General features: G+C 44.1%; 1 protein-coding gene across 1 annotated transcript; it reads right to left on the minus strand.

Moving 5' to 3' along the window:
* Positions 1–774: 774 nt before the first annotated feature.
* JMJD7 (jumonji domain containing 7) lies at positions 775–23,345 on the minus strand. The gene is made up of 8 exons (XM_032793859.2): positions 23,227–23,345; positions 21,778–21,931; positions 20,762–21,015; positions 19,669–19,725; positions 18,496–18,591; positions 6,894–6,970; positions 3,388–3,547; positions 775–2,127 (listed from the first exon to the last, which is right to left on the minus strand). Exons 1-8 carry the CDS (start codon positions 23,309–23,311, stop codon positions 2,039–2,041), a joined length of 972 nt encoding a protein of 323 aa, XP_032649750.1. The 5' UTR covers positions 23,312–23,345; the 3' UTR covers positions 775–2,038.
* Positions 23,346–26,083: the final 2,738 nt, after the last annotated feature.

Below are 26,083 nucleotides of genomic sequence, written 5' to 3' on the forward strand. Positions count from 1 at the left end.
CCTGCAGTTCTATACTCAGATGAGTAGTTTCACTGAGTTCAATGAAAATATTCATACAAGGGGTGCAGAATCAGGCCCATGGTTCACATAATTCACTGACCACGTGTTTCACACATTTTAAGGACAGAGGCACAATTATCTAGTCTAACCTCCATAACTCAAGCCATACAATTGCAGATTTTCATTAGAAAAGTCATAGGTTATGGTAAATGGGCTTTAGCAAATGGAATTTTCTGTTGATGGAACAGATAGGATTTGATTCTCAGTTATTATGAACCCAGAAAAGCAACTCTTAAACCGCCACTAAAAGTGGGAAGGCACAACTACAAAAAGCCCCAACCATTGGCAAGATGCACAATGAAATGTAGACATGTTTTTACATGGAAAATCATCACAATTAGATCATGATTTCCTGATCACTCCCCTTCCCCATATCATTTGAGGGTTCCCATAGCTAGTATCTAAGGGCTGGTCTACACTGGGGAGGAGGGGAGGTCGATGTAAGATATGCAACTTCAGCTATGGGAATAGCGTAGCTGAAGTCGATGAATCTTATTTCGACTTACTTCCCATCCTCACGGCGTGGGATCAACGGCCGCACCTGCCCCGTCGACTCCGCTTCCGCCTCTCGCCCTGATAGGAATTCCGGAGTCGACGGAAGTGCGGTCAGGGATCGATATATCATGTCTAAACGCGATATATTGATCCCCAATAGATTGATCGCTACCCGCTGATCTGGTGCGTAGTCTGGACGTACTCTAAATAAGCTTACAAACAGATATTTTATTGCACAATTTGTATTCTGAATTCTCAAAGCATTACACACAGCCACTGAACACAGTGAATTAAAACTCGAAGTATTGTTGTCTCATAAGGAATGGGAGTCATGGGCTGATGATTACATTGTTATTGCAGAGCTGGCTTTGCCTCATTATTTTGCCAGTTATCAAACAGATCTGTGGGCTACAGCTTTGCATGTTCTTTAAAGCAGTGGTTTGCAAACTTTTTTTGTGGCGACTGAGTTGAAGAAAATTATTGATGCCTGCAACGCAATGGAGCTGAGGATGAGGGGTGGGGCCGGGAATGAGGGGTTCAGGGTGTGGGAGGGAGCTCTGGGCTGACGGTGAAGGCTCTGTGGCGGAGCCCGGCATGAGGGGTTTGTGCTACAGGAGGGGGCTCCAGGTTTGAGGAGGGGCTCAGGGCTGGGGATTCGGGCATGGGCTTACCTTTGGCGATTCCCAGTGAGTGGTGCAGCTGGGAAGCAGAGGCAGGCTTCCCATCTATTCTGGCACTGCAGACTGCGCTGTGCCCTGGAAGCGCCAGCAGCAGGTCTGGCTCCTAGGCGGATGCGCACAATCGACTCTGCGTGGCTCTTGCCTGCAGGCACCGCCCCATCCCCCACCAAGCTCCCATTGGCTGGTTACCAGACAATGGGGGTGCAGAGCCGGTGCTCGGGCACCACATGGAGTCCCATGCCCCATTCCCCTGCCTAGGATCCGGACCTGCTGCTGGCCGCTTCTGGGCCACAGAGTGGTGTCGGAACAGGTAGGGACTAGCCTGCCTTAGCTGGGCAGCACCTCCAATGGGACTTTTAACAGCCCGGTCAGTGGTGCTCATCAGAGCCACCGTGACATTCCGTGACCCAGTACTGGGCTGCGACCCATGGTTTGAAAACCACTGCTCTAAAGAGTCTAGCAAAGGGAAAGGAACACACACGGTTTAAATATTTGAGGTTTCCAAAACCTGCAGTGGCTCCACTAAAATTCTGCCTCCCTTGAGGCATCGGAGGCCAAGCATGAAGGCTTCAAAATGCTGTCCTCCCCTGTCAAGCCAAAAAAGATAGCCATTTGGCCTGGAATTTCACTGAACGGCTGCATGATACCCTCTCCAAAGGCAAGCAAGACAAATATCCTCCAACAGACATTTGTTGAGGATAATTTAATATTTAGTTCTTCTGACTCAAGCATATTTGTACTCCAGGCAGATGCATATAATTCAGTCACATCAGAACGGTTTATGACTGGGTCTCAAGTCTCAGCTACACCAGTGCCACAGCTTTTGTGAGAGAATCTAGAAGTTGATAGTAGCTGTACTTCAGGTCATATTCCATGTCATACCAATAATTCACTGAGGAGACAAGAGATAGGAAAATTATTAAGGGTCTGGTGTTAGAAATGCCTTATGGCCATATTCATATGCTACTTTAGAAGCTAATGCAGGCACTCATTTCTCAAAACTGGATGAACTTTAAAAGAATCCCAGCTCTGACTAGAGCCAAGCATAATGCAGGCAGGCAGTGAGTCAACATTTGTTACATAGCTCTGCCAATGCACCTCAGTCTTAACTCACATTAACCCCTCAAAATGCCAGTCCTGGGACTTTCCTGAGCAGACTTGCAAAACGTTTAGAAACAGAAAATGTGCGCTGTGATCTAGGCCAAGAATACAAATTCATTTTAATTTACGGCCTACTCTAGATTTGAACCTCTCCGCCCCCCTCCCCCCCCCCGTTTAAAGGATGATGTATTAACCCGCCATCCCGCCTTGGTCATCATATGGAAAGTGTTTTAATTTTGCCTCTTAATTAAAATGAAAATTAATGAGGTCTTTTTACCACGCTGCGGCAAGTACTAAAATAAATGCCTCCAATATCTGCAAGCAGTGTTATATCTTTGTTTTCATAACTGGGTTGATGTTATTCAACGCTCATCTGTTACTTAATTTTTCTCTGCATGGAAGGAGTTGCTCTGGCTATGGGAGAACAGATACAGTAAAGCCCTTCCTTGCATCCTGCAATACAGACAATAATGGTATAGGCATATAAGAGGAGAAAGGTTTGAAAGTCTGGAGCTCTCCAAGGGGGAGCAGGAGGGAGAGACACAAAGATATCTTATGAGCAGAGGAGGAATTTTTTGTTTAAAAAGGCAGAGACAACAAGTAACTTGTATATTTGTCTAGTTTTCTTTTATGCATTAAAGACTAATTTTTACTGGTCTGATAATTTAGAACCCAAACTTCCTTGTACAGTTTCTCTTTCTATGGTATGAAGTCAGCCAATTTGCAGCCAGCAATCAAATAACCTGCTTAGCTCTCTCTAACAAAACAAACTACTACAGGGGTGACTGTGTTATGGCTCTCTCTGCAGCCTCAAAGACTAGTGGATTTTTCCTAGCTTCTTCACCCATTAGCAATTCTATACAAGATATGGTCAGAACAGTCTTTGCAAGGAGGTAACACTAGAGTCACATGCCAAGATAGCTAACTCTACTAGGGGTGAAGAAGAAAAGACTATGTGAAAGTGCCCTTGTACCCAACCATGTTTTGCTGGAGAAAATGGACTATGCCATCATGTACTGAAAATATGTTTGTCCCTAACAGCTCTTCTTACCTGCTATACAACCATGTGACTGCTGAACATGATGAAACCAGAGGGAAGGGAGGTACAACATCTCACCAGCTTTCACTGTGCACTGCAAAGGCCTTGCCTGGGCATATTCTGGGTATTGTTCAAGATCTGGATTTAAAGGATCCAGCGGAATCCATGGCACCTGCAAGGAGAAGAGTATGTTGTACATGTGGTATTTAACAATATATAAAATTTTAGGGTCTCCCTGAAAATGGAGTTAATAAACAAAAACATTCATTTATTGAGCTTGTAAATAAAATGTACCAGAAAATATACAGTTGTAAATCCTGTAAAATCCACTTTACCATATTACAAGAATGCTCCTTTCTATAAGACATGGTGATGGAGCCTTACATTTACCAAGTACTAACTGCAGACTCTGTGGACGCTCTTTTGGGCATAGGAAAAGGGATCTGATTGTGACAGAGGTTACATGGTAGGGAATGGACCCGAGATAGAAAATGGACAGGGGAAAAGAGCATACTTGAAGGATTGCTGAATGAAGTAAAACAAGATTAGCTTATTGGCAGAAAGTATGAAGGTGAACAAAAGCAGAAGATAAGTTGAGCTTGGGTAACCTACAATTGTTTGGGTGATACACATATGCCAAAATCAAGGAAAGAAGTGGGACCACAAAACACTGAGGATGGGGTGGATAATCTAGGCATGGCCCAACACCTAATTGAATACTGTGCCTCAGATTGTATAAGGGAAACGAGGAGCTTAGGGGCAGTGCCAGGGTGGCTAATGGAAACAAGGATATGAAAGGAGAAATTACTACATCTGTGGTGGAAGTTAAACTCAATCAGCTTAATGGAACTAAATCAGGGGGCTCAGATAACCTTCATTCAAGAATATTAAAGGAACTGACATATGAAATTGCAGGCCCAATGACAAGTATTTTTAACGAATATGTAAGCTCAGGCCTAGTACCTATGACTGGAGAATTGGTAATATCACTTATTTTTAAGAAAGTTTCCCCAATCAGTCTTTTCCCCTACAGGTCTTTTAGTTTGACCTCATTGAATGCAAGGTCTTGGAACAAATTTTGAAAGATAGTAGTTAAGGACACAGAGGTAAACAGTAATTGGGATAAAATACATCATGGTTTTACAAAAAAGGTAGATCATGCCAGACCAACCGGATCTCTTTCTTTGAGAAAATAACTGATTTTATAGCCAAAGGAAATACAGATCTAATCTTTGTGCATTTTAGTAAGGCATTTGATACAGTTCTACATGGGAAATTATTAGTTAAAGTATTAGAAGATGGGGATTAATATGAGAACTGAAAGGTGGATAAATTGGTTAAAGGGGAGACAACAATGGGCCATATTGAAAGGTGAACTGGTCCAGCTGGAGGGAGATTACTAGTGAAGTTCCCCAGAATCAAATCTTCGGACCAATCTTATTTAACATTTTTATTAATGACTTTTGCACAAAAAGCGTGCGCACGCACAAAAAATGTGCGGACGACACGAAGTTGGAAGGTATTGCCAATATGGAGGAGGACCAGAATATCATATAAGAAAATCTGGAGGACCTTCAAAATGGAAATAGAAATGGGATGAAATTTAAGAATGCAAAATGAAAGATCACGTGCTGAGAGCCCATCATCACAAATTTTTGCTATAAGCTTGGGATGAATCAGTTGGAAGCGACAGAGGAGAAAGACCTTGGCGTATTGGTGGATCACAGAATGATTATGAACCAACAGTGTGATATAATTGTGAAAAAAGGGCTAATGCAATCCTAGGATGCATCAAGTGGGGTATTTCCAGTAGAGACAGGAAGTGTTACTGCTATTATACAAGGCATTAGTGAGACCTCATCGAGAATTGTGTGTGGAATTTTGGTCTCCCATGTTTTAGGAAAGATGATTTCAAACTGAAACAGGTGCAGAGAAGGGCTACTAGGATGACCAGAGGCATGGAAAGCCTATCTTATGAGAGGAGACTCAAGAGCTTGGCTTGTTTAGCCTAACCAAATAAAGGCAGAGGGGAGATTGATTGCTCTCTACATCACAAGGATAATTTCTCTGCCTCCCCAGTATTTAAGTGCCAGCGTTGACACAAGAACAAATTATACAAACTGGTCATCAACAAGTTTAGGCTTGAAATTAAATGAAGGTTTCTAACTATCAGAGGAGTGAAGTTCTGGAACAGCAAGACACAAAAAAAAAACAAAAACCTTAACTGGCTTCAAGACTGAGCTTAATAAATGTATGGACAGGATGGTATGATGAGATGGGCCACATGCTATTGTAGGCAATCTGCAACTGCTGGTAGGAAAAATCTCCAGTGGCTGGAAACGGGGCACTAGATGGGGAAAGCTCTGAGTTACTACAGAGAATTCTTCCCAGGGGACTGGTTGGTGGGTCTTGCCGACATACTCACTTCAAATGACTGTCATATTTGGGGTTGGGAAGGAATTTTCCCCCAGCTCAGATTGGCAAAGACTTTGGGGGTTTTTCGTCTTCCTCTGCAGCATGGGACATCACCAAGTGACCCGTGATTTAAACTAGAGTAAATAGTGGATTCTCTGTTATCTGAAGTCTTTAAATTATGATTTGAGGACTTTACTAACTCAGCCAGAGGTTATGGTTCTTATTACAGGATGGGGTTGGTGAGGTTGTGACCTGTGATGTGTAGGAAGTCAGACGACATGATCACAATAGTGCCTTTTGGCCTTAAAAATCTGTAAGTTTAGAATAACTGCATAATTTTATAACTGCAATCTTTATCCCTTCTTATCTTCCTTTTCGTCATGTCTAAAACTGAACTGTAAGCTTTATCTACTTATTTAGCCTGCATTACCATGATATCTAAACACCTCCCAATCTTTAACATATTTTCCCTCAACACATCTGTGTATTATTTCTATCCTAATTTTACAGCTGAAGAACTGAGGCGCAGAGAGGCTGAGTGACTTGCCCAAGGTCACACAGAATGTCTATGGTAGAACAAGAAACTGACCCAAGCCTCCCAACCACAGGCTCACACCCTAAGCACTGGGCCATACTTCTCCTAGTATTTGTATGGTGCCTCCTTTCTATCATTCTGACCAAATAATAATTACTGTGAAGAAAACATGCTTTGTTTATAAAGATAACTACTATGTTTTATGGCACCAGAAGATATTTTTCTAGGATGAAATTCATCCCTCTGCAGAGGGCCAACACAAGGTATTCACAGCAGAGAAATTAACCCTTGATGAGCTAAATTCCTCTCTCTGGTATTATTTAAAAGATTTTTAATGGATCTGTTTGTGTTCAGCACACAGACGACATTATTTTGAAAGGCTATTCCTTTCAATGGTTCCCAGTGTGCAGTTAAAGAGTCGTCCTAGAGACAGGACATATTCATAAATAACAACCACAAACTTGCAAGGGTCAACAGGGTATGGTGTAATACCTGAATCTACTTTTGTCAATATAAAAAAAAAAAGTCAAGCTGATGGTGTTCTTTTAATACAAAGATATCTAAGTACCTTGTCTGCAGCCTTCTTATCCACAACCTGAAACGAACCATCTTCTGATATGCAATACGTTGCAGGTAGGTAGAGTTCTGAAAGTGTAGAGCATAGAAAGGGTTAAATGGTATTAATCTTAATAAACACAGAGTCTTAATGACATAGTACATGACACTTTCACAGATGGACGCAAATATTAAGACACCATCACCCCTCCACCATTTCTAGTTTTCTTTCCTCTGCTTCCTTCTTCCCCTTGTTCATTCCGTGACCACAAGTCCTCCAATTTCTGTTCTCCCTAACACCAGTTCTGCACTCCATCACAACGTTCACTAATGCCTACCTTTTCTTGGGCTTTGTCCTCTCCTCCTTCAAATGAATTATTTTTTCCCTTTTCCTCAACACACACACACGCTCACCTACTCTTGATCCTACTTTGTTCCAATTACCATCTCATTTCCCTTTTCCAAGTCACAGTTTCTTCCCTATCTTACCCAGCACTCTGTTCTCTATCCTTTCTGCTTTGGTCATTCTACCAAGAGAGCTCTCATTTAAGTTCTTAATGACTTGTCGCTAACCTTTCACTCCTAATTTTATCTTATTTGGCTTATCAGCCATTTTAGAAAACCTGAGCTGCTCTTCTTTCACTGCTTCTGCACATGTGGTTTTCTAACTCTGCACTCAAATGGTTCTTTTGCTGATCTTTAAATATCATGATCTGTCTTCCAACAAAGATTAAGAAACTTCAGCAAAGTCTTAGCTCTAACAGATTTTATAAAAGTGCAAGTTTCAATCAATACCGGAGCATTATGAGAAAAATGATCATATATAAAAAGCACACACACAAACTGATCTTAGTCTTATATTAGGGTTACAAATCTAAAAGCTCAAAAGTCAGAATTAAAAAAAATTAAGGTTCTTGTGAACAGGTTCACATATGCTATACAAGATGGGCTTTTGTGTATGCATTTAACAAATATCAATATTAATGTGCACTTGTAAAAGTAACATAGAAATAGGAAATAGAAGCTATGGGTATTGTGGTCAACCTAATGTTACTATAAGAACCTTATTTTGTTCTTTGTTAGATTTCAGCATTTACATTTGTAACTTTAATATTTCATTAACGTACATATTTGTATTTAATTTCCCTGTTTTTTCCCAGAAAGGAAGAATCTGCAGGAGGGATCAAGAACTACTGGGCATGAGGATTCTGCAGCCTTCACTGCAGATGAGATATTTTAATAATTCTAAAGCTGGAGGAATTCCAGCCAGTCCCACACTTAAGAGCATAGAGCCAGGTGCCAGATTCTCAGCTGGCATAAATCAGATCAACTACACTGAAGTCAATAATTTATACCAGGAGAGGATCCAGTCCAAGGAATAAAAAATTATTACCAAATACTTACTATGTGGAGTAGTAGATATTTCTATTCACATTGCAAAATGTAACACTGAAAAAATTATCAGAACATTATTCCTGTCTCCACCTTTAATTATTTTAGTCACTTATCCTCTCTAAACACACATTTTTCATATATATATATATATAACACTGCCACGTACACCGTTAAGATGACATAACCAGACAATATGATCTGCCATTTTTTCGTCTCTGCTTTACAGCGATACTTAAATTCTACATGCTGTTACTTCTCTGCCAAGAGTGTCATCATCTCATACATATTCACTTATGTCTAGAGTTAATACAGGGACCCAGACCAGGTAGAGTATCTGAGCATATGATACAACTATGATAGTGTATGAAGAGTATCATACCAGTGCAGTTGCCTGCCCGCAGACCTGAGACTAGAAACCTAGCATACTCATTCGAGTTAAGCCATCTCTAACCTGTCAGAGCTTTTCCAGTTGCAGCCTTTCGTGATTTCGATGCATGTTATAATGAACGAAGCTGGACAGCAACTGCTGGGATCCATGTTACAAAATATACACACTTACAACAGGCTAGAACTACAGCAATGCGAAGTTGGAAAGAATTAAGCCTCCCGCATACAGAGACGTCTGCTAAGCAGCCGTCCCATAACCAGCTAACCACTGCTACACAGGAGGCACGTGCTGAATCATACAGAATGTAACCTGCAGGGATACGTAGACCAGCTCACATATTAACGACCTATATAAGCTCTGGCCGTCACCGCCTACAATACAGGAAGCCTAATCAGGCAATCACCGCCAATAGAAGACAGGAACCATATTGGTACCAGTCATGAGGACAACTGCAAGAAAAAAGGATTGGAGGTAAAAAGCACCAGGATGGTTTACAAAATACACCAACATTGTCTATGCATATAATTAGAATCATTGAAGAAAATAGACATCCGCAATGAAACTCAAGTAGAGCGACTAAATTTGGATATACACAAGACCTAGATTGACTAAACAAATGAAATGTCTTTACGAGCATATTAGGAGCAAAATAAGTGAGCAGGGCTCTGTGAAAATGAGATCAGGGCGATATAAAATCAGTCCACAGGAAACTAAGGACCTTACCTCGCTCATGGCTAGAAAAGCACACTGAGAGATCGACTCAACGGACTTGCATAAGAGAACACAACAGATGACCATCATAAATAGTGCGCGGAGTATACCAAGTAGTGAATAAGCCATGTGCAGCTACGCTGATCTGAGTAATTCTGCAATAGGACATTTACTCTCAGAGCAGATATATAAAGTAAAGCGTGACTAAAGGGATTACCACGGAGTAACTAGAAATGAAGGTTCGGGAGTGCACAGCAGCCATCCTCTAAACAGTGGAATGAATCAGTAAGCTCACAGTATATCTCTAAGAATTAATAGATGCAAAGGTATATTTATAATAAAGTGTTATTTACATATAAACATGAACATACGCAGAATTACCACCTGGAGTGAGATCCATGTAAAGAGAGGTCGGCGGTATAGGTACCGGGATGGATGTGTGCGACAACAGTGATTAAAGTAATGTGAGTGAACAGAGGAGTGTGTCACGAACATGAATGGGCAAGTGAGAGATCATGAAGACCTTTAATTGGGAGATCGTACATTAGAATCAGATTAATATATCAAGACTCAAGTTCAAGCAATGTAATCTTTGCACTCCAAACAGATCCGTGGACAGGGAGAGCAGGGAGTTGACTAGCCACAAGATCCAACAGGTAGCACAAGCCTCAGTGGGAAGACAAGATCACGCATATAATAAGAGAGACGCAGTAGGGGTAGAGTGGCTGGCACCAAGAGGGATGGAGCCTGCGAATGTGAGAACACACTCGGTAAAGAGTACTTTTATAACCTACACTATTATTAGTCGTACATGTAAGAGGTTTTCACCTGCCTATAGTCCTAACAACCAAACACAAGAGACTGTAATAATCCAGCAAAAGATGAATAAGGTCTGGGTTCGTGCTTGGGATGACAGAGGGTTACTAAGACACAACTGCTCACTGGCAAAAACCTCCGGATCAATTCCTCCGGATTAAATACATTACATGTAAGTATGGTTCACTAACCATGATGAGGATAAATCTGCTGGAGTTTCTTAGACAATGTCTTAATTATTTTGCTTATTGAATTTTAGTGGAAACTAACGAGTAGCTTGCAGCAGGGAGGAGACACGAGAGTTATAAGTGGCGACAGCACCCACAAGCAGGTGGATGTGCCTTACGAAACAAAGACTTTTACTGTATTGGGAATGACTTGAGGAGTTAGATAGTGTCTTACCATAACAAGAAATGAGGAACCTGAGGGCTTGGATCAGACAGCACTGGGCAACTGAGTCATAGCAGCACAAAGAACAGGCACTGACAACCAGATCTTTGAAGCAAGGGGTCTAACCACACTACGAGAGGACCAAGGGCAGACTTGTGCAGAGGAGGCCTCAAGAAACATGTCCACACATTAGGACGGTCAGTTGGAGGAAAAGATGCAGGCAATGGAAACAGCAACACCCTGAACAGCCACAACCAAGTGCTGGCCATTGTGTATCTATTAAGGAACAGTGATTCGAGGTAAACAGAGCAGATATATGGGCTGTACGCACACTGACACTTACTAGCATATTCATAGGATGGTAGATTGCCATAACATAAGAACGAAGTTGTGGGGAGATAGAGGGCTAAGATTCTGTGGGACTTCATCAGATCCACGTAACGGACATGGGTCAGGAATTACAAACCAGAAGCATTGAGTATTTTCGATAGACCACGGCTAGTAAGAAGGACACGAGTAGAAGACTGCTGACACTACCATCAGGAAAAGACGATATGAGAACTACCAAGGCCTGAAGGAAGAAAGTCGAAGCCGCAAGAAGACCCATATGATACATTGTCGCAACTCTAAGCCTGCGCATGAGTGGTTCTCCAACAGATCCAGGAAAACATCAGAGAACCCTCGTCCAGAACGAGAGCAGTTGCCTAGGAACCAGCTAACGACACCCTATGCCAGACCACACTTTACCTCCAAGATCTCGGTAAGATTCTAACGAAGGCTTGCAGGAAGACCAACATTCAACCCATCAGAGCGGCTGAGCAAGGGGCAATTAATTTCTTTACTCCATTAATATATACTATCTATTAATACTATATCAATCAGCTAGAACCTATAACTATATCCTATGTGAAAAATGTGTGTTCAGCCAGAGGATCAGTGACGAAATAATAACACGGTCGGCAACAGGAATACCACCATGTAACCTGATCACATCTTTCTTTCCAGTGCTACACATCTTGCAACCTGTGAATAAGAGAATTACCTCTACTACTCCACACACGTATATTGATTTTGTTAATACATTTTTAAGAATATGTATCCTTGACTTTGGACAATCCTTCTGCTACTAGGTATGAATTAATTAGATACTTATTCCATGTGTAGTTGATTCAGGTATTTATGCCATGCTGGTGTAGAATGCCACCTGCTCATAATGACTTATAGTTGTAGGGACTAAACGAGCGAGAGACATGGATTCCTACTCGCTTATTTGGTGCATTTATGAAAGATTATTAAAGATCTAAATCTGGACAAGTGAAGGGCGCAGAACCCTCAATGCCGTAAGTTCTTGATCTCTGCAGATCTCCTTTCTTGGGAAAAACTAGGGAATTAAAAAAGAGTAGAATATGTAGAATTAAACATTAATGAATATAAGTCTAAATGTAAATGCCTGAATTCTAACAAAAGAAAAAATAAGGTTCTTATATATGGATCATGTATGGTTGATCGTGAACTATAGAAAATACTATATTAACTCTCCATAAAATAGAGCATCTAATATTCCAATTTACACTGAGGTATTAATACTTGGATACAAAAGTGCACAATTAAATATTGATTTGTATAACATTTATTATCGCAGAAAAAAAGCACAAAGTCTGGAGTATAGAATAAATGTGATACCTGATACAGAGAACACAAATAAATGGTTTTGTGATTATTCTGAACTTTCTGAGACTTTTATAGGATTGTGTACCCTAGAATAAAAAAAGAGCTATGATTGAAAGGATGGTATGGATTATGTGGTGTGGAGTGCTTTTTAAAATTGAATATTATTGGATTAATTTATAACACATGTCGTGTAGTATGATTAGATCTATATGCACTTTGATATCTAATCTGTTGCAGTGTACTTGGCGGTTTTATTATCTATGTTGGAACAAGTTGGATATTTCAGATACGCCCCCACTTTGCTGCGTAGTCGCACCCACTGTGCGGCGTGCAGAGGAGCATGCTCGGTTTTCAACTGGCTGATAGCACTCGCTCATTGGTGAACCGGTTGCGAACCGAGAATGACTAACTGGGCTTTGTCGCACCACAGCAGCGTGTTGAGGAGCCGGAGTGCGGGTAAGAAGGGAGAGATTGTTGCTTGGACCAGGGACTGGATGGTATTGGACAGTCGGGTCCGAGTAAGTTGGCGGTTGTTGGGCGTATAGGGCAAATCTTTGAGAACGCGGCGCTGGACCACGCCCCGCGTGGCTTCAGACCGTTGTGCTGTGTGATCGTCATGTGTTAATGGAGATCAGCTGAGGCCGTTGTGGTACCGGACGCACGGACACCAGGCCCGAGCACGCACACTAGCCTGGAGGGTAAATGGGTGTTTTCATATTTGCGTTCCTCCTCCACTGTGAGTGTCATGTCAATGTCATTTGCCTCGGTTTTATATACCGATTTCTTATCCTTCTATGTCCACTTCAGATATCTACTGCACCTATTGCCTCTCGCACATCTGGACGTATTCCGTTTGTGGCTCCGACACGTGCGCCGACCGTCATCAGATAATCTTTATTTGTTAATTGACTGACAACACACCCTACAGATGCCCTTTATTTTTATTTTATTGACTACTAGGTAATTTGCAAGGTAACCTCCATAACCCAGTTGCCTTGACAGTTAGTGGTTGGTTATTTATGCTGGTCCGTCGGCCACACTCTTCACTGCTACTGGCACGGCAGGACTTCCATATGTCGTCTGTGGCTAGCTCCACCAATCAGCTCCCTCTCCTCACCACCGGAGGGCTGGCCAGAGAGGAGACATGGTCTAGTTTGGTGTCCAGCACCGACGATACCCTTATTTTTTGCCTGTTCAAATGGTTCCCACGGTGCAGCTTTCCCGAGTAGTGCCTCTCTGTTTAGCATATCATATTCACTCACCAACAAACTTGCCAGGGTCCCGTTGTTGGTAGTACTGATTACTATTTGTCATCTATTACAGTCAGCTGAGGTGTTCTACTTTACTCCACGATTTACGTATCTTGTCTGCACCTTTAATATCCACTGGCCACGCCACTCGTATCTCCCTCGATTGCTCGAGTCCGTTCGGTGTAAGAGCCGCCGGTACTGACTCTCTTCCTCACGTGTCTTAGACTAGTTATCTATGCCTTCTTTTCCACCTGTTTGTGCCGCTTTTTATTTGCCCTCCCCCCTTCTCGTTATTCTTTCCTTAGCTTCCTTCTCCTTGTTTCATTTCCGTGACCCCATCTCACTTTTCTGTTCTACACCTAACCACGTTTGCCCCTCCTCCGTACGTTCCTAGCTCCTTTCTAGGACTTCTTTTCCTTTTCTTTATTCTGACCTATTGTCTCCTTTTCACTCCCCCCACTTTTCTTTCTTTTCATTTTTTCTTGTATATTCCTACATTTGCTTCACTCCCTCTCTTCCCTTTTTCCCAACGTCACGGTCTTCCTCTCATTAACTCGTTTTCTGTCCTATCCATTTCGCTTGGTCATCTACTCACCGCGCTCCTCGTTTTCTTACTGCTAGTCGCTCCCCGTTCTCCTCCTTTCTACTTTGTACGCTTACCACTTGACCGTCATTTTCATATTGTGCCATGGGTAAGTGTCTTCTTCTTTGTTTTCTCACCCGGTCGTTTGCTTGGCATCTTTACATACTGGCTCATGTCTTCCCACCCAGACGTCCGGCACCCTTTCTCTCTACAGTTTTTATCATTTCTCTCACTGATGTTCCCGCACTGCTGTCTTTTTTGAGTTTCCACTCACATTTATTCTTTGCCATATGACATTTCTTTTTGTCACAGATCACTCCCACCCCCCTATCTGCTTCTTATGTTTTTTCATTTTTTGTTTACTCCGTCTTCCAAGCTTCTTAAGTTCGACTTTCCCCATTCGGGTTTCTGGCCCGATTTACATCTGCTACGCTGAGGCTTGTGTCCATCACTCATCCCCCTTCACTGGCGCATGACGTTCCTTTATTTGCATCTTGCCCCATGAGGTTACTTTGTTGTGTCCCGTCTTCCGAGATAACTGTGTTCGTTGATATTCGAACTTTCTCGATTTTCTTGTCTTAATTCTACGTCGTTTACGCCATCTTATTATTTTTTTTTTGCACTTGTTTTTTTCCCACGCGGCTCTTCTGCTGGGCGGGGCTCCACCTCGTGGGCCTGCGGGTGAGCGCGTCTTTGTCTGGTATTGCGTTATTTTTTACATTCACTACCAGCATCTCCAGCCAGTCCCCCGGAGCCTCCTTCTTCTCAGGTTGCACTTTCGCATGGCCTCCCTCGCTCCTCTTATTCTTTGTGCAGACCTATACCGACCACACGGCGGAGCCATTTACTGTTCTCTCTCTCATAGCGGCCTTCCCACGAACGCCCGTTGGCGGAGGTTATTTTCTAGTTTCCTGGCATGCGCAATCTCAGCCTATATCTGGTCTTCCCGTTAATTATTTTTTGCCTACTCTCTCCCACATTATTCTCTGTCTTCTATAATATATACTACGTTCGTTACTCCTCAACTAGTCCTTCCCCACTTCCCCCTCGGTGGCGGTCTCTCCCCTTAGTCTCACAGCGGCTCGCGCGTTCTGCAGAAAGTCTGACCGCACTTTAAGCGTCTTCACGATGCCATTCTGGCCGCTTACATTTTTAATGTTGGGATCTGGCTCTGGAGACTCCCAGCTTTCGAGTTCCCGCCGACGTCTCCACCAAAGAGCCCACATTTTGTTGGTCACTCTCTCGTTCTCTTTTTCCAGGGCCTGGTCATTTCCACGCATTCTCAATTTTTCTTTCCTGTACTGTTTTGTATTCATTTTGCCTGCTCATATCTCCTTCACTCCAATCAATGTTGTCTTCTGACCCACTAGTCTTACTCCCCACTTTTCTTGTTAGCTGCCACGTTCTTGCCGTTTAGCTGGCCGGTATTCATCACCAGTGCCCTACTAACCACCTTACATGGGGCCTTCTTTTCCTCTGGCTTTGCAGGTAGCCCCGTCGTTCTTGCTGGCCCTCTCCCCTTGGTGCTGGTGTTCGGTCGGCACTTGTCATGCCTGCCTCTTCCCTTCGCTCTGTGTGGCCGTTCTTTGCGGCTTGTCTCTGCGATGTTTTTTTCACATTGGTCCTCCGGAATGGTGCCCCTGCTTCCCGGCTTGGTGCCCATTGCTTTCTGAGTTATGACCTGTGCCCCGGTGTCTTTTTTCCCGCCCTTTCCGCCCGGAGTCGCTTTCCCCATGTCGCTATTTTCGCCTGGCATGCGCAACTCCCTTGCCGGTCGTTCTGTCGCCGGCCTGCTATCTGCATTGGTCTTCACTCTAATTTTGCTGACGGAATCTATCGGCTATCTCGATCCCAGTCCTGGGGTCTACCTGCTGCCTCCGTGATTTCTTTTTTTTTTTTTTTTTTTTTTTTTTTTTTTGTTTTTTATTTTGTTTTTTTTATTTTTTTTTATTTTTTCTTATATCCTATTCTTCCCCGCGCGATGGGGACCTGTGCTGTGTTATTTCGCGCGGTGCGGCGGTCCGTGGGCCCCGGACGCGTACGTATACGCTTTGATGTGTCCGGGTTTCGGGTCCTTAAGTTGCAGTGGGGTGTACGCACCACACCATTGCCCGCCCTCTTTTCGTGGACACTGTGTTGTATTTGGCCGGGATTGCCGCACAGTGAATTGGGGAGAGTTTTGGGTTTCTCACCTTCGGACGTTCTTCTGGTCATCTTTTGGTTCCGCTCCACCTACAACCTCTAAGTTCGATGTTTGTGATCTGTTGCATGGCTGGATCGTCCCTGCGCGGGCTTCCAGGACCTGCTCCCTTGGTGCACTCCTGGTGTGCTGTCTCTCTGCTCTCCGTGGTTCACGGACGTGGACTGCCCCCGTCTAGCTATGTGGCCCCGGTATCATACCCTATATTCCCCTCCCTCTGGCTCTGACGCCTCCGCTATCTCACCTGTGCTCCTCCGGTGTTAGTGACGTCGATGTCTCGGTCTCTTGGTCGGGACTGATTCCCATGTAGCGGAGGTGGCTGTGGTAAGTTCCCTGCTGTCCGTCTCCTCCGTGCTCCATCCCTCGCAGCGGGGTTTAGCCTGCAGAGCGCCGCGGGGCCTCCTCCTGTCTGGCACTTATCAGCTGCTGCGTGCCTTCCAGGTTGCATAGTCCCCTTGCGTTCTGGGACGGTCTTGTGTGTTGCTTTGTCCAGCGCACCCATTCCCAGCCGGTGCGGCCTGAGGAGCTCTGTGACGCGTGCTCGCTTGGTCGATCCGCTTGCGTCTTGGGGCTGCTCCCGCGCCCGGTTTTTGCGCTCTGTGTTGTCCACTGCCGTTAGCGATTGCTCTTTGGCCATACTGGTCCTGTAGCTTGGCGGCTATGATGCCTGATCGGTATTCCATGTTGTGGGGGACGGTTATTGGCCGGTAGTTGGACGGTTCTGTTCCTTGCAGGGGTCTTTCATGATCAGCACTGTCCTTCCTTGTGTTAGCCAGTTTGGGTGGGCAGCTGCTGCTAGCAGCTGGTCATCTGTGCTGCTAGGCGTCACGACATGCTGTTTAGTTTCTTAGCCAGTAGTGTGGATCATGTCTGGTCCAGGTGCTGTCCAAGCTCTTCATGTTCTTTGACCCGCTGCTGGATGTCTTCTATTGTGATGATACTGTTTCTGTTCTGGGTTGCTGGTGCTCTGTTCTCAGGTCTGCGCACTTTGCCTGGTGTATGAGTCTTTTTCTCTCCCATTGTTCTTCCAGTCTCTTAGTTTCTGCTCCGTGGTGGCTCTGCTGTTTGTGTTGTTGCACTGCATGGAGCATACACTGGATGGTCTTTGGACAGGGCATTTACTTTTTTGGCTCTGCTTCTTAGTGTTTTCCTTAGCCTGGTAGCCGTGCTGTGAGCCTTTGTTCGCAGTCTTCGTAGGACTTCAGATGGAGTCATGCCCTTGTATTTTTCAGTAGCCGAGTGCTTATCCTTAATCTTACACCCTTCTTAGTTACCCTGACTATTCTCTCCAGTCCTGACTCTATCTGTCCAACCTCTTTTCCAGGTGGGTACATATGTTGTTCTTCTTGATCGTGTAGCCAGCATCTCCAGGATTACAGGGCTTAGCGTATACCAAGTTCATTGGTTTGAGTTAAGTGGTGTAGGGAGTCATGAGGCTCTATTGGCTCTTCTAACATACAAACTGATGAGGTATTCTCCTGGCCTTGGTATCCCGGCCAGATGACTGTAGCTAGTTTCCTCTTATGATCTTTATGCCTTCATATCAGACTGCTGTGCCTGGCATTGGGGGGGGTGGCAGTGACGTTCAGCTTCAGGTGTGGGCCGCACATCCTGTTCTCCAGTCGATCTTGAGTCTGGATATGAACGGTGGAGTTGGTTACTCTCAGCTGTGAGGGCAGCTTCCTCTTTCCTATGTTGAAGCATTGGGTCTTGCTTTCTCAGAAGTGGGATGTAGGTCTTTTGTCCTCCTGTCCCTCTACGTTCATATATCCCCTCTCATTAGGTCTACTGTTGTAGTAGCATTCCATCAATTCCAGGTTCTCTTGTCTCATCCATGAATGGTTTGTTCCAGTAGCCCACTTATCGTCAGATTGTCCTGGTTCCTCAACATCTGGCGCGGACCTTGTTAATCCGGGTGACGTCCGAGCCGGCATGACTCTCCTAGTTCGTGTCACTCTCATATTTGAGGTAGGCAGGTGAAGCGTTAGGGGGTCTTTTTGCCCAAGGACTCCTACTGGAAAGTTGGGTACCAACCGGGATTTGAACCCTGGTCTCTCGTATCAAAGGGCGGTCTCCCATATCAAAGGGCGGCGCTCTTAACCACTACGCTATCCAGTCGCGCGCACGCACGCACACTCTCTCTCTCTACGCTATCCAGTCGCGCGCACGCACGCGTGCACGCACACTCTCTCTCTCTCAAGCATCTCCTACCGTAGGGGATGAAGGGGCGGTCACTTGGTGGATGCAGTAGAAAATGTTTCTCGCCAGAAATCACACAGTACAAGTTCTCGTAGTGATCTTTATGCACTAAGATTGAGAAAGAAGAAAAGCACCACATCACAAACGCTGGATCACAAACTAGCAAACTCAAAGTGACAACTCTTATCGGCAGTGGTAGGCTGCTTCTTCCTCTTGGGCCAGAGGAGGAAGAAATAATAATGAAATGATATTTCATAAGAATGCAGCACTTTTCATCCAAAAGGATTCCAAATCACTTCACCAGCAACGTGCAGAGAGCACCACAGAAAAACAGTCACTTCTGGGATGGAACCCGGCAAGCAACCTGCACAGAAACACATTGAACAACAGTTTGAAGGCAGGCAGGAATTTTGGCTAGTGCCTCCTCTTACGAACATGTCCTGGGATCTTCAATGTCCAAGAAGAGCAGACATTACCTCAGTTTTTAAAGTCTCATCCAAAATACGCTCCTACAGAGCAAACTGCAAGGTAACTCAATCTATCTCAGAAGCATAAAGGGTTGAGTCAATCATTTCAAGAACTGAAACTGATTCCAGAGAGTAAATGTATTTCAAACTTGATGACTACACCACTAAACCATCCATTTCTGCTCTGCTCTAAACTCAAAATCTCACAGAAAAAAGATGGCTAGGACAAAAACAGAGAAAAATGGGAGATGCCATACCACCTCAGACCAGTGATCTACCAAGTCCAATATTCAATGTATTGTATGGAAGTTGCTAAGAAACTTCAGCAGAAGAGGAAAACTCCCCTAATGTTATTAATTGTGCAAAAGTTTTACTAGGGAAGGGAGAATCCTACCTGACCCTTACAGCAATTTGTCTGAGCTATGAAGCACGAGACTGAAATTTGATTGCTTCACTTTAAACCAAGGTCCAAGATTTATGGGGCAGAAATCTTCAGTATTCCACTTGAAACAATAAGCCAGATGCACATACAGATACAGCAGCCAATTGCTGGGACAAGGTGCGTAGGAAGAAAGATCATTGCATATGAAGACGTCAGTTAAAGTAGAACCTATCCGTTAGGGAGTCCACAAAGAGACCGACCCCTTTGTCCCTCAAAACATGTCAAAATCCGAGCTGAGGGCACATACAAGACCTGACAGCATCATATGCTACGTACAGGATGTCACAGCAGCAGACTCGCCAAGCCAGAAATTCACAGCATCGGGCTTCTTTCCTGCAAGGGGAGGAAGAAGAAGTAATTTTCAACAGAAAATCTGAATGTTATGTTTAAATAGCTGCAGATTAAGATTTTTCTGCCAACTCAGTTTGTTTATATTCTCCACCCAACTCAGTAAGTATGTCAGCCTTGATTGACAATAGCTAATAATTACGAGCTCCTTCTAAACTGAAGGCTGTCGCAATGACCCATTGTACTAACTGATGGAGCATTATTCATCCCCAAGGCTGTGCTTATGATCTTCAGTTCACAATTTCTGGAGACCTGGGTCCCCAATACATAGCTCAAATCACAAACTAGCACTTCATGTGCCAAAATCCCAAAGGAATCAGGAAAACCACATTAAAAGAAATGAATTATGCTATAGCAGGAAAGTCAACTGTAATGAACAATCCTTTACTACCATAAGAAAGCACCTTCAACTACACACAGGGCAGAAAAGTACACCTCTACCTTGATATAATGTGACCGGATAGAACACAAATTCGGATATAATGCGGTAAAGCAACGCTCGGGGGGGGGGGGGGGGGACGACTGCGTGCGCTGGGGATCAAAGCAAGTTTGATATAATGCAGTTTCACCTAAAACGTGGTAATATTTTTTGGCTCCCAAGGACAGCATTATATCAGGGTAGAGGTGTAATATTAAAGCAGCTCTCTAGAGTACTGTCTATAACAGGCTTTAAAAAAAATTCCCCTTTTGCTATCAGTTTGGTTCCACAGGTGGTAGCAACACCACGAGCAGTAGTGCAGACAAGGCCCCAGGAAGCCACCAACATTTTTGCCACTTGTGAATGAAAAAGATGTATACAATGGCACAGTTTCACACTCTATGAACCCAGCAAGCAAGCAAGCTGTTTTGGAGTCCTCCAGTTCAAAGTGCAAGGTTAAGCTATTTTACTAGCCCCCTCCTTCCTGAGTTGACAAAGCCATACTAACTTGTGCCAATTAGAAACATAAAAATATTTAGCATATAAACATCGCAGAAGTTTAAAGTGCTATACAAGTATTCATTGATCGCAGGGGGTGTTTACCAAGTGCCTCACTCATCCACGGTATTTCAGGCTCCACATCACCTAAAAGTTCAGGGAACTCCTCAATCAGGTTTGAACACTGTTTCTGCACATAGAACACACTTGGGGAGATCACCTTCTTCTCCACAATGTCCAGGAAGTTGCTGAAAAGCATGTGCCGCTCCTCTGGCATGACAAACCGGTCCTGATAAACAGCATCGGCATAACCATTTGGTGTCACTGCCACACTCACCATCTTGGAGCCTGCTACCTTCCTGCAAAATATATCTGAGGTTCACAGCCAATCGAGGAATCTACAAACGTATACTTTAGATAACTTTTTTAAAATCACATTTTGCTGTGTGGATGCACCGAGAAATCCTCTCTCTTTGACATAAAAGTTTCTATCACTGAATTATTTCACGTCCATACCCAGTTGTCTTTTTTTTTTTAAACAAGAGGTGCTTAGGTGTTTGCGTTTTTTTAAATAATCAAAGCTAATGCCACCAGGACAGTTCAGGCAATGCTGTGCCAAACCTACAGCCACAGAAAAACCACCCCATTCAGAATAGAATGAAATGCCAGCATGTTTCTGCTTATGCACCACAGTTACACGGTGTGCAGCATAGACTGCTTTGTGCTGAATGAGTGCTGTAGTGAAAATCTGAGTCTGCTGGAGAAACAAGACATTACTATTTATTGCAGCCCTGACTGGGGCACTCTGCATGTTCTTCCTGTTTAACAAGTCTCCAACACTATTTTCTTCTCTCTCACTCCCCTCACACAAATTCTAGCACACAAAACCAAATCTCCCATAGCCTTTAATGGAACTAAGTACAGGACAGTAGTTGGGGGAAGAAAGTAACTTCTGAATTTTGGCCATTGCAGCTGGGATGCCCGATAGAAGTCTTCACACAGGATCCCAGGCTCATTTGAGCTAGTTTGATCAATAATTTAAAAAAACAAGCAACAAGCTCTCTTCTGATGGTCTGTAATGTTCAACTGAGCTATTGCCTAGCTTCAAAGCAGATTCCTACCTGAGATAAGTTAATGTCCACTTCTTCAGAGCTGGCCAGTGACTGAAGGCATTTCGAATTACACATGGCTTGTTTGGACACACCCATTCCCGATAAAATTCCAGCGGAGACAGAAGGCTGTCTAGGTATGGCACAGATTCCGTCAGTCCCAACTCTGACCAGACAAAGAAAAAAAATCAATCTTACAATCAATCGATCTTAGAAGTCCTGAAAGCAGTTCAGGCCACTTTAAACCATCTCTACACTGTTCTAATCAATTTTAAAACAAGTTAGAAAGTTTCCCCAGTGTAGAAAGGACCATGGAGACTACACATCCCTACATGCAGTGCTCCAGCTTAGTACTGGTCATGCTGTATGCCGGAACCTGTAGTCTCCAGGTGTCAAAACCCTACATATTGATGAGGTGTCCTTCACTGTCAGACTCAGCATATGCAAAGCCACACAACAGGCTGAAACAAGTTGTGGCCAACCAGTTGCTGTGATTCATCTCCCATGTGACAATACTTCATATAGACAAAAGACCATGTGAAGCTGAAGGAAGGAAACAGCAGGAATAGTGGGGCTCATACAACAAAGATGCCTAGAGATAGCCTCACCTTCTGAAACACTCAGCACCTCTAATCAGGCAACTTTCATTTAGGTGCCTAAATGTAATGTAGAGACCTGCCTTTAAGGCTTTTTTCCAAATTGGGTGCCTAAATATCATTATTGTCTACACAAATAAATATATAATACATGCACTACTGTCAAACAAATCTTTAGGTTTTTTTAAATTGAGAGATTACACTAAACCAAAAGCAGAACCCAGGAGAACCATCTCTAAACACGTTTTCCAAAGTTCCCCACACGGTGCCACTGGATCTTTAGCAGTGTCCTGCAACAGATTTTATAACTGTTGGATTTGTGCATTGCTTTGCTTCTCTACGATGTACGACAAAGGCCACAAAGGTTCCCGCCGCCTCCCTTTCCTTTTCCGCGAAGTTTGTACTTTTGGTAGCACGAGGAACGTAAAATCTGGCCTTCCCCGATCTTGCTGCAAGACTTCAGAGGGGCCTCAGGGAGGTTTACTATTGGCTCTCACACCTTCACTAACGGGTCGGGGTGTCCACAGAATCACAGAGCCATGGGGGCTAGAAGGGACCGCAACGGTCACCAAGTCCGAGTCTTTCACTAACTGTCTTTCTCCAAACCGTACACGGGGCACTGCAGCGAAGGGCGGGTGACAGACAAACCCCACAGCCGCCAAGCGCAGAGACTCAAACCCCTTCGCCCCGCGCTGGGCTCCGCCCCTCCCCCGCCTCGCGGGCTCCACAGCCCGCCCCTCTCAAGCCCCCGCGAGGCGAAGCACGGCACGGCCACGCCCCTCCCCCTTTGCAGGAGCCCCCGGATGGCGGGGCCGAGCCACAGGGAGCTCCCAGCCCGGTCAGGGCCCGGCTCGCTCGCGCTCACCCCGGGCCTCCGCCGGGAACGCCACCAGGCACCTTCGCACCGCCCGCAGCGCCGGCGTCTCCCCTTCCCTACCCGCACCAGCCATCCCTCAGCGGCCGCGGCCGCTAGCCGGCCGCCCATGACGTCAGCTTTCACGCACCTGGACGCAACCTACCACTCGTCGGTTACTGAGCATGCTCAATAACATCTGCTGAAGCCGGTGCGCTCGCTCTGCCCTTACTTGGGAGTCCACGTGCTTAAGGGGGCAGGCTCTGCGCGGGATCAACAGCGTGCACGCGCGGGTCAAACAGCTGGAGGCAGGTGAAGGACCGGGGCCAAGGGGCAGGTGCTGGGTTTGGGGATGGGCTACCAGGCGGGGGCAGAGGGGATAAAGTTACCCCAGGTGGGGTGAGCCCTTTGCCTTGCAAAGGAGGGCGCATCTCAGCAGCTGTTTCCCAGGGCTGTGTTGTTAAAGGCACGGTGCAGCCTAGTGCCTCGGATTGAGCTGCTGAAGGAGAGCGGCCATACCCCTAAACGTTATAATTGTCATACGTGGCTGTTCTAGTGTTTAAACGAAATCTCCTAGCAGTTCATATATCCGCATAAAGCCCCGGGGGGGGGGAGAGTTCACAGAGCTGAACTACGTTCTGCTGGCCTGAACCGAACGGCCTTGTCCTTGTAATCCACCGCAGACTGTGGTTTCACTTATTACTTTATCAAATTTTGTTTTTATTGCCACCTCTGAGCATTTCATTTACCTTTGTTAACATTGTGAAGAGCGATGTCATTGTGCTATTTAACTTATTTTTGATAGCAAATACTCATTGAAAATATTAATAGTTGCTTGCTAATAGCCTCAGCAATTACAGCTCATAGTGTTTCTACTATAATGCTGCCTGGTTATATTGCTATATTAGTTTTTAATTCTAAGACTAAAGTTTGGGGGGAAGTTTCTTGTACACAAATTTATTCTTTGGGATCATATGACATCAAGGCTGACTGATTTCCTTGGTTGCTGTCAAAACATCTTCTGTTTCATTTGGTCCACCAATAGGAATTGTCTTTGTCAATTGTTATTTTGCCTCTTTATCAAGCACCCTAGTGCTTTTTCATGTCACCACTTGTATATAGAACTTGGTTCCTAAATGTTTACTGCAGGCCTGATTTTTAAAAGTTGAAAGCACCTGGATGCTTTTGAAAATCCTGCTAGTCACCTAAAGACCTTTAAAAATCTGGTTCTAGGGGAAATCTTGTATGAAATCCTTCTCAGAGGCAAATTTCTACTGTAATTTTTATTAAATATAGGTGCACAACCCCAAAATAGCTTAAGAATCAGAAGAATTAAAAAAGCATGAGTTAATGCATCCCAAAGTCATTAAATTAATAATAAACTTTGTCTTTTTGTTTCTGAGCCATTAGGGCACACTAACTTCATACTTTTGCTCTTACCTTGACGAAAGAATCCATATATGCCTAAAATGGTTGTACATTCCTGTAATATTCAATACCATTTTGGACTTTTCCAGTAACATATGAATCTCCCCCTCCTTACTTTGAAATTGAAAAAATTATTTAAAATCTTTATTTCTGTAAGTAACTCCCTATCCTGTGAAGTGCACACCATGATCCTATTACTTCTTTCCCTTCATTGGCTGGGGGCAGGGGAGGCGGCACAGGCATAGTGCTGACCTCATTGAGTTTGCCTTTTGGTGCAACTAAAGTGCCTTGTCCCCACTGTGTTTTTACAGTGGGATAGCTAATGCATGTTATTTACCCTACAGTAAAAACACACACTTTCTTCGCACTGAGGACAAAGACTATAATGCTGACTTAGATGTTTGTCATAAACAGATAGCTAAGGGTTAATGTTTCTTTTACCTGTAAAGGGTTAACAAAGGGAACCAAACACCTGACCAGAGGACCAATCAGGAAACCGGATTTTTCAAAGTGAGGACGAACCTTCTGCGGGTGGTTTTTATCTTTGTTCTGCTGTTTGTTTTTCTCTCGGCTATGAGGGAGAGCTTTTTTTTTTTCTATCTTCCAACGTCATTTCTCCCTCTGTCTCAAGTTGTGATGACAAAGAAAAGCAATAGGTTTATATTGTATTTTGATTTACTGTTGGAGTGCTGGAATGTTAAATTGATATCTTTTATAAGGCAATTATCATATTTTCTTTTAAGCAATACCCTGTTGTTATGTCATCTTGATGCAGTGACCATGTCATGTGTTTTTTCTTTCTTTTTTATATAAAAGCTTTCTTTTTAAAAACTTGTGGATTTTCTTTTCCTAAGTTAAGCAAGGGATAGGAATCTCTGTGCCAGAGTACTGTCTCTCTCAGGGAAAGACTTGGAAGGGGAGAAGAAGGAGGGGAAAGAGAGCTAAAATCATCCTGTTCCTGTGCTTGAGTTTGTCTCTTGTGGAAGACGGTGACGCTGCTTGGTATTGTATGTAAAGAAGATTACTCATTACTCTCAAGTTAGCTCAATGAGAGGAAAGTCTGGTGGGAGAGGGAGGGGGAAGGAAAGTGGTAGTATTTTCCCTTGCCGGTTAAGACTCAAGCTTCTGGGTCTTGGGTCTCTCCAGGGAAGGTTTGGGGAGACCAGAGGGGGCCAAAACCCTGGAAATTTTGGATGGTGGCAGCGAGATAAGATCCAAGCTGGTAATTAAGCTTGGAGGTTCATGCTAAGTACCCAGATTTTGGACGCTAAGGTCCAGATTTGGGACAGAGGCTTATTACAATGTTAAATGAACTATTATTATTAATAGCTTGACAACTCTGATACTGATTGTGTGACTAACATCACCTTCACCATTAATGATAGTTGCAGCTGAATGCCTTGTTCCTCCCTCTCCCGCCCCTCATTTGCATGGGAATCAT

The sequence above is a fragment of the Chelonoidis abingdonii genome, chromosome 4 (genome assembly GCF_003597395.2).
Source record: "Chelonoidis abingdonii isolate Lonesome George chromosome 4, CheloAbing_2.0, whole genome shotgun sequence".
In the NCBI taxonomy this organism is placed as follows: Eukaryota; Metazoa; Chordata; order Testudines; family Testudinidae; genus Chelonoidis; species Chelonoidis abingdonii.

What these genes read in the sequence shown, in the direction of transcription:
- JMJD7 (XM_032793859.2), bottom strand. Translation starts at nt 23,311, where the DNA reads ATGGCTGGTGCGGGTAGGGAAGGGGAGACGCCGGCGCTGCGGGCGGTG. An exon ending in CCGCCCCTTCATCCCCTACG is followed by an intron (nt 6,971 to 18,495) that starts GTAGGAGATGCT and finishes CTACACTTTCAG; the next exon opens with AACTCTACCTACCTGCAACG. An exon ending in ATAAGAAGGCTGCAGACAAG is followed by an intron (nt 3,548 to 6,893) that starts GTACTTAGATAT and finishes TTCTCCTTGCAG; the next exon opens with GTGCCATGGATTCCGCTGGA.